This window comes from Corvus kubaryi, unplaced genomic scaffold (assembly GCF_017639235.1).
Source record: "Corvus kubaryi isolate FWS band 111438036 unplaced genomic scaffold, C.kubaryi_AGA036_p1.0 133, whole genome shotgun sequence".
Classification (NCBI taxonomy): Eukaryota; Metazoa; Chordata; class Aves; order Passeriformes; family Corvidae; genus Corvus; species Corvus kubaryi.
In genome coordinates this window covers 11,379,263-11,388,478 of record NW_024580667.1, presented here as the reverse complement: position 1 = coordinate 11,388,478, position 9,216 = coordinate 11,379,263, and the positions used below count along the sequence as shown (strand labels likewise).

General features: G+C 46.4%; 1 protein-coding gene across 10 annotated transcripts in view; it reads left to right on the top strand.

Annotated features, from left to right (window-relative positions):
* The first annotated feature begins 4,733 nt into the window (after positions 1-4,733).
* The window catches only part of CNKSR2 (connector enhancer of kinase suppressor of Ras 2), a 208,689-nt gene continuing 204,206 nt past the window's right edge, over positions 4,734-9,216 (top strand). For all 10 annotated transcript variants that reach the window (XM_042036458.1, XM_042036444.1, XM_042036425.1 and 7 more), the window contains exon 1: positions 4,734-4,813. In XM_042036458.1, coding sequence (XP_041892392.1) covers positions 4,750-4,813 — 64 coding nt within the window. In that variant the 5' untranslated portion in view covers positions 4,734-4,749. The remainder of the gene's footprint in view (positions 4,814-9,216) is intronic.

Here is a 9,216-nt window from a genome sequence, read left to right as displayed (position 1 = left end):
GGGCAGGATATTTGCATTTGAAACACTTTAAAAGACTTGCGCTTTCAAGCAGGTGAAGATGAGTGGTAAGAAATGAGGGAACAGCAAGATCCCAATGTAGGCCCTAAGTCACTAGAGGCTCATTGTTTTTTGTCACCCTTGTTGTACAGGTAGAGGCTGCCCATGGCCATGGAGCAAGCAGTGGTCAGTTGCCAGGGGGGTGGTGGGCCATGCAGACCCCTGAGGCACAGGCAAGAGAGCCACCTGCTTTCTTCAGCTGCGATGGGCCTCCTTCCCATGCTCCACTGCCAGGGACAAGTGCTCAGATTTAGACCCCAGTCTAAATCAGCTTGAGTCTTCAACTGCATCTAAGCGCCTTTGGTCCTCTAAACTTTCTTTTCTGTCCCGCATCTATCCTTCTCAGAGGCTTACTGTCTTACTGTGCCTCTGATCATGAGCCTTCCTCTGCCTCCTTCACTTGTCCATAGGCCCCTGGCACCAAGACTATTTGTTATTTCCCTCCCCCTAATCGTCTTTCCCCGTTCCCCTTGGAAGATGCCAGCCCTCGCAGGGCAGCAATCCTTGCCCTGCTGGGGAACCAGTTCAGGCACCACTCTGAAGGCAAAAAGGCTCTGGGGAACACAGGACAGGCAGCAGTCCTCCCCTTAAGGAGAGGAGCAACTTGCTTCACACATTGCTGCAAGCTGTGGAATAAAATACTCTCTAGTAATATATCCAAAGCAGGTATTTGCAGCACGAGCTAATACCAGTGGAAAAGCTTGATTCTTATAAAATAAAGCCTCCTTTGTAAAAATCAGGAATTTATTTGCTGTCAAAAGACAAACAAACTTTATTAATGTGAGAAGAGTATTAACTTTTTTCACTTTGCTTGCTTTTGCTTTTTTTGTTGTTTTATTTTACTCCAACTGTTTTTATTAGACCTCAGCTTTAGTTACTGTTAATTTGCCTCCACTTGTTTTCATCTCCCGCCTAAGAAACAGCTTTCATATCCACCACCAGAAACATCTTTTGAGAGCTAAATTTGTTTCCCTAACTTCAGGGCAAGATTTCAAATTGTCATTTCTGAGAATCTTTCATGTTTTCTATACACCCTAGCAAAACGTCCATGAAGTTTCTGAGGAGCCCACAGTTGAGCTTGTAACTCATCACTGATACCCACTGTAGAGTCTGGCTTTATTTATATAAAACAAATGCCTATTCAGTGTACTATTGTTAGAACCAGGATCTAGCTGCCACCATTGTTCAGGATAAGCAGTGCTCTACTTCAGTTGTCCTATTGATTAAATATGCACAAAAAGTACATTATTAGACAGACTTGAACTATTTACTGGTATTATTTTCACTCTGCATTGCTGTAGCAGCTATGATTGCCAGTTCAGCTCTAGGGAGGTTTTTTTTAAATAATGTACCCCGACAAAAAAGCAGTATCTTCTGTGAGCTTGCAGTCTGAGATGCTGATCCAGGAGGTGTGTGTGCTCAAACTTATCTGCTGAATCTGTCCATCCATAACCATGGCTGCTCAGAGAATAGATACCTAAGCATATTTGTAGTCTTACACTTCTGAGTTCAGACTTGTAGTTCAATTTTAAACTTATTCCTGTTCTTTTGATTTTTCTTTCAATATTGAATTTTACTGTGCACTTACTTTTACATTTACTACCTAATATAGTCTTTCCTAATAAGAACATGTATATTTAGACATATTTTTAAACACAGTAATTTTTTATGCATTATATGGATCAGAGTAATTCTAAAAGATGAGTTAAGACATAATTCTGTAGTTCAGTGTCTCTGCAGGAGACTGTCCCATATGCTTTACATAAAAGACCTGACTCATACAAGTGTGATGGCAAGATGAAGGCCACTAAACTGAAAGATGAAAACAGCCAGAAGACATTGGTTAAGGCATTTTGGCTGAAACACTTTAGTTTTAGAAGGTCAGCATAAAAAGTCATTCAGCTCTCCTTCTTACCCTAGAAAGAGAGAACAATAATAAAATCAGGCAGCAATAAATTTAGAGCAAATTAAAAAAATACTTCTATGTAGCACATGTCCTGACTATAGAATTCATTGCTGTAATAGGTCACCAAGTTAAATACCATGGATGGGTAACTCTATCATCACTCCCGAGCCAAGTCCTCCCCATCTTAGCCAAGCCAACAATCTTCAGTGAAACTGAAACAAGGTCGCAGTAAAACAGTGGGATTTACCCCAGTATTTACGATATGGCTATGCTCTGTGAGAAGAACAATAAAGGTAATTAGATTCCATGTTCAGCACTTTATCTATTTACTGAAGTGGAAGAGTAAACTCCCTTTTACCACTCCATAATTTGATAAAACCTCCATAGAGGTGCTTTAAAAGTAATAGATACTGACCACGGGGACAGTACTGGGTCACAGATGCTTTACTGAAAAACTTGCTTTAGCTACAAATTATGCTGGCAAGCTACAGGAATCCCAGGGCATGCATAATTATGAACTATAGAACTCCATACATATGTACTGAGAACCTACTTCCCCTGTCCTCACCTATGAAGAACTTTTCAGCCCAATGAGAATTACACACTGGTGTTATAAATTACATGCCAGACTTCAGTCTGATCTTGCATATTTATACTTCTAAACCTTTCAAACTACTGCTTTCTAATTAAAATTATGACATGCTCTTTCAACAACAGTAACTTAGTATATAAGGAACCTGCATACCTTTCAAACCTTTCACAAGGAAAAAAAGTCAGCCTTAGTTTGCAACTGTGTTTATTGTTTCTGTGGCTTTAAGTAACACAACCTCTTTAGAAGCAGACGGCCTCGTCAGTGCGCTGGCAGGAATGTGACACAGGAGACACAAGTCCAGAGCCAAATTCAAGGAAAATTACAGTGTGCAAGCCCCAGTTTTCAGTAAAAAAGAAGATTCTTCTCAAAGAAAAATAAGTACAACCTTTAAAGTGAGAGTCAAGTCTACCTAACACTGGTGGGGACACTCTTCCTGGGTCTCCAGGGAGAGGTGTTATCAACCTTATGGCTGCTTTACTGCCCCTCATCACTACTACTTCAGCCTCACATATTGAGGTGGGAGAGCTTCTGGCACTGCCCATACCATGCAAAGGAATTGATTCCTTTGCTGTTACCACTTCAGGGCTGAGGGAATCCTTTTTTTTTCCTCACATACAGATCTTAAATGTCAGTATCAGCAGTTGGCATTCAGCAGCCAACACTGTCAAAAGGAACATCTCGATGGTCATTGTCTCAGCCTTGGCAGGAGAAGCAGGGTGAATGCAAATGCAGGCAAAGCTGTATATTGGCCAACTTACCAGCAGGAAAATAACCTTTAGCACTATAGTCTGCCTGGAGCTCCAGAGGGAGGTGCCACCTCCTCAGAGCAGAGGCTCCTAGGAAGGGTGCCTGAAAAGGGTGCCACCGCCATCCTAGGAGGAATCGTTCTGCACTTGGGAGGAGTTCCTACCAAAAGACACTCTGGTACAGGGCCCATGGGAATTGCCTTTTTTGGGGTAACTTCCAGGATGACACAGCCTAGGGAGCCTAGGGAGAATGCGGAGAAAACGAACAGCTCCAGCAATGATGACCCGCTGCAGGGACGGTGGATTTTCACACCTGCAGCCTCCATACGCTCGTGGTGCAACCCTCGGGACAGGGAGGGCAGAGGAGCACCTGCGGTGCTCTCTCCATGCTGCGGTCGCCAAAGTCCTACCCCCATTCTGCTGGTTGACTTCGCTCTAGTTTGCCCCATTACCGCACCCTCGGCGTGAAGCAGGCAAACAAAAAGGTGCAGCTCCTCTCCTCTCCCTCCCCGGGCCGCCCGCAGACCCCGGGCAAATGCTGCCACCCCATCGGTGGTGCTGGCACGGCTCCCTCGCGGTGCCCGGCGACACCGTCCATCACTGCTGTATTGCAGCCGCGCCTCACTCTCTCAAAAGAAAAAAAACCAAAAAAACCCCCAAAACAAAAACAAACAAACAAACAAACAAAAAAACAACCCAGAAAAAAAAAAGAAAAGAAAAGAAAAAAGAAATTACTTTTCCCGCCCCCGCAGCGATGCTTAATTCAGGGAAAATCCAACAAACCCACACCCCAGCCGCTGGTTGCGCTCCCCCGCAGGCTCCCCCGCTGCCCGACCCGCCGGGAGCAGGTGCTCGGCGCTGCCGCCGCCCCAGACCCCCCTCCCGCCGGCGGCGGCACCTTGCGAGTCATCCCGGCTCCCCCCCTCTCCCCCCCCGCTCCCCCCGCTCCGGGAGGCCGTCGGGTGTCGCTTCCCATTTCACTTGGAGATATTTTCGGGTGGCAGGAGCCGCCTCGTCATTTCCGCCAGGAGAAAAAGACACCGGCGCGGCAGCGGCGGAGAGCCGCGCGAGCCGCCGGGCACCGGAGCGGGCAGAGCCGAGCCCGTGCCCCGCTCGCCGCCGCCCGGCACCGACCTCTCGGCGGGGCCGGGAGCCGCCGCCGCTGCCCGCGGGTTCGCGGGGGCGGGAGGCGTCGGAGCGTGCCGCCCCCTTCTCCCCCTTCCTCCTCCTCCTCCTCCTCCTCCCCCTCCGCGCCGAGCCGGCAACATGAACTGAAATCCCCAGAGAGGCACAGAGGCGGCGAGTGAGGGAGCGGAGGCAAGCGGGGATATAGCGGCTCTCTCCTCCCGCCGCCGGGATTCCGGGCAGCGCGGTCCCTCCGCCCCGCACAGCCTCGCCCTTCGCCCGGAGAGCGGCGGCCACCCGAGCCCCGCGCCCCCGAGCCGCCCATGGCCCTCATCATGGAGCCCGTCAGTAAGTGGTCGCCGAGCCAGGTCGTCGACTGGATGAAAGGTGAGGAGCGGCTGCCGGGGCTGCGCGGTGCCCTCTCCCATCACCCCCGCCCCCGCCCCGCAGGTGCGGGGAGCTCCGCGGCTTCCCCCGCGCCGGGATCCCGCCTACCGGCAGTGCCGGCTGCCCGCACGCTTTGGCTGGGTTGGGAAGGGAGGCGGGAGGCCGTCGGGGCCGCGTCGCTGGGGCCGGGGACCACGCTGCCCTCCTGCCCCGGGCTCAGAGCGGGGGCGGCGGCTGGGGATCCCCGGCTGCCCGTAGAGCCGGGGAGGGGGCCGGGGGCGGAGGTGAGGCTGTGCCCGCGGGAACCCGGGGTGCTCCCGGGCGGCGACCGCGGGGTGGCGAAGGAGCCGCCCCCAGCAGCGGAGGGGCGCGGGGAGCGTGTCCGGCTGCTCCCGGCGGATGCGGCGCCAAACGAGTCGCGAATAAAAGTTCAGCCGAACGTGCTGCGCTCGCTGGGGGACGGGGGCACAGGGTTGCGACCTCCCCCGCGAGGAGGGGGCCAGGGGGGGCTTGGCGGGCGGCGAGGCCGGGGGTCGGTCCTCGCCCTCGGAGGTGCCGGGGCTCCCCCCCGCTGCTGGGAAGCCGCCGTGCCGGGCGAGGGGCTCCTCCGGCCGGGCCCCCTTCACCGGGGGCGACACTTGAAGATCCGTGATTGAAGGGAGCACGAACAGTCTGGGCTCTAGGCTGAGTGTGGTTGTTGCGCTGCTCCGCTCCTCTCGCTCCCTCACCTGTCTTCCGCTGAAATAAAACTCTGATGAGAATAAAATTTGGACTTTTTGGAAACGCTTTTCTTTTATTCTCTGTGCATACCATTCTGACATGGCTTTAATGCTGTAATGTGAAAAGGTATTTTGTGTTTTTTTTGTAGGGGGGGGTATTTTTCTTATTACCTTTAAGTCAGGCTGCAGCTGTGTTTTGAATAAATGACCATCTAGTATTATAAATCTTTTTATAAAGATAGAATGACCGGATGGGTACAAGTTTTGAACAACTGCTGCATTGTGGGAGTTCTCTATAACATGCTGTGTGCTACTAATGTGACAGTTTCATCATCCTTAAAATTTCAGGCATATAGCATATGTTTTCAGTTATTCAATCGTGGCATTTATAGCTGGCGAGTTATTATTGTATTTAGTAACATACACAGGTTTGCAGTTTCGGAAGCATTCTCGCTCTGTAGAATAATAATCAAAAAGAATGATGTAATACTTCCTATCCTGAGAAATTAGTAAATATTAATAAAAAACTTGAAGGAGCTACAGATGATCAGTATTAAAAGCAAGCCCTTTTCAACTTCAGAATGTTTTTTACAGCTATTTAGCTTCCAACATTTTTACCTCTAAAAAAAAAGATTGTGTAGGACTTTTTTCTAATCAATGCCTGAGATACCTTCACCATAATTTGGGGAATGCATAAAAAATAATGAATTTGCAGATAATGCATTTTTAAAACACTTAAAAAACGTAATGCATCCAGTACTTTTCATAAATGACAGGTGAAGTGCATTGCATACTCTGCTTTTGTAATACATTATTATAAAATCAGTAATTTTAAAAGAACAGGCTAAACGGTAACATTAAAAATTGTGCAGCTGGATAAGGATTTGTAGTTAGAAACCTGTGCCTGACACTCAGAGCTGTAGATCTTTTAAAAATAATGATGTAAACTTTACCAAAAAAAAGCAGATATTGCAGTTGTGCCTACTTTCTGGAATATGAAGCTTGCTTTTTAGTGTTTAATCTGGTTTTCTTTGGCATGAATGCTTGATTCTTTCTCTGGAGGACTTTCATTTTTACTGAGCAAACGCATGTGTGTTGCTTCATGCTTCCATTTCGTCATTTTGTATTCTGTGTAGCACATGAACTTTCACTTAGGTGGTGCAAGGAGATAAAGCACCTGCCTGTGACTAGCACTCTTGGCGGAAAACCACCTAGGTAGCCACGCTAGTTTCAGAAGTTGAGCCTGGAAACGAAAGTGACCAGTAGCCGTGGGCAGGTTTGCTCCTGCCTGATGGGTCACACCTTGCTGAGTTTGGAGGAAGGATGGTAGTGATGAGGGCAAGTAGTCTTTGCTGCAACAACTTTGTTTTCCTTATAATGTGTAGTGTTGCAAACATCGTTAGTGAAATCCATATGAAAAAATATTCTTCTACTGCTTTAAGTGCATTGTCTCCAGCAAATACATTACTGAAAGTCCCCAGAATTGCTTATTTGTGTTTTAAGGGGTACTCAAGGCAGTTTGATGAGTAAAACATGAATGTGTCTGTCATGAGGAGTTTGGGAGGAGTGCAGTTGTGGTCTTTGCATTAGCGGCAGTCAAGTCTGGTTTGCGTAAATTACAATAAACTTCAGGATGTGAGAATATTTTGCTGACTTATTGGGGGTTATTTTATAGAATTATAAATGTTGAACTTGGTTTAAACCTCTTCCTTGAAGTAAGTGCCCTGCTATGTCATATGCCTGCTCAGAGCAGCTATGTAAAGAGCATTCTTCCAAATAGATTTTGATGTTCAAAGCAAAATCTTTCCTGAAAAAGGCAAATGCTACCATTCGACATTGTTTACAGTTATCTGAAAGTAAGGGGAAATGAAACACTTTAGATTTTATTGCTCTCAGTGTTTTTGTGATGGTCTTGTTGGTATGACCTGAACACTTGCAGTAAAAGGCCTCATCTGGAATTCTTTATTTAGGCAAAAGAACCATTACCTCAGTGGCATTTTGTTTAGGGTAGTGATAAAGCATTGGGCCTGAAATTATAAGATGTGAGAAATGAACATGGGGAAAGTATTTCCACTCAAAGGGGTTAGATAAAAGTACCACACTCTGGGCTGGATGTCTGTATAGGGAACAGGCTTAAGACTGGGTATTTGTGGAATAAATGCAGTTTCTCCAGTATATTGTCAGTTTTTAATTTCTTGCCATACACACTGTGGATCCTTTTAATGGCCTAATGCCAACGCTGATGAGCTACAGAGTTGTACCTGGAATTGGTTATACAGATAAGTAACTATCTACATTTTGACTGTGAAAGTGTTTACAATAAGAAGTTGTGGACCAAAGTACCAGTTAAAACTATGCAAATGAAAGAAACAAAGCGAGGGGAGCCTATGTCAGCATATGAGTTTTCTATGGTGTAAAGTGAACCCACAGACAGAAGATTAACTGTCATAGAGCTGGAAAAAGAGTAGATGGATTAGCTCATCTCTCCCACAGGATGGCATATTGTACATGGAGGATAAAATGAGTATTTAAATTGATTCAAACCATGTATTATTGTGCTTTTCATATATTTAGTACTAATTTTAAAGGTCCTGTATGGATCAGTGAGCTGAAAGTGTGTCAGTCACCTCCTCTGCCTCCCCTCTGGAGGACCTGTGTGGATTTCACTGCCATGTCTCAAGACGTTGACACGTCACATAGGCAAGCATCCTCAAATGTCATGGCTTTCACTCACTCAGGAGGAGAACATGCCAGATGTGTTTTAGATTTCTGAGGCTCTGAGAGCACTCAAAGACACTCAGTTACTTACCAAACAATAGGTTGTTTTTAACTGAGTCTTCTAATTTAACTTCTTTGGTCTGAGGTTATTGATAATTGCTGTATTTTGATAAGGACTTGCTATTTTTAACAGTATTTTAATTCAGTACCATTCTCTCAATGGCAGAATCTATTCCAAAAGGCAGTTCACCTGAAAAAAAATATCAATATTACTTTATCTAACAAAGCTTAAATATTTATTTTTTGCTTTCTGAATGACAGCTTATAGGACTTATACAGAGTTCATACAGCTTAAACTGTTGTAATGGTAGTTGTACTCAAGAAGCTGGCGTGGGGTTGCCTTTAAAGGCTTCTAATGCTACGAACTGGGGGCTTTTTAGCTCTATAAAGTCTACTCTGCCAGGGTTTAGAAGGATGCAAATATTTAGAAGGTCTGGGGAGAGAGAAGCAGAAATATGGATATGCTAGAAAAGTGGAAGCAGAGTGCAAAAGTTCCCCATCTGGATGATTGAATATTGCATGGCTTTGAGAACTGAGTTTCTGTCTGCTCTTTGTGTGCTGAAGTTCATGTCCCTTTTCAGTGGCATGTGTGTTTGCAGAGTCATCATGGGCTGCCAACAACTGTGCTCCACTTCGTGTAGTGGGAATTACGTGTTCTTCATCAAGAAAATGCGAGAGTTTGTGAGAATGCTCTGACACTAAATATTCCAATACTTAATGATGATTTAAAAATAATATTGCCATGGGGATCCTCCTGCTCCTGTTAGTGCATGTACAGAGCCCTAGGACTGCTGTGGCAGCACCCAGGTCCTGCTGCAGTTCCTGAACCATTAGTTAGCAACAGGGAAGCTCATCAGTGAAGTCACAAATTTTCTCACAGCGCCGGGATCTAGCAAATGGGTTTAG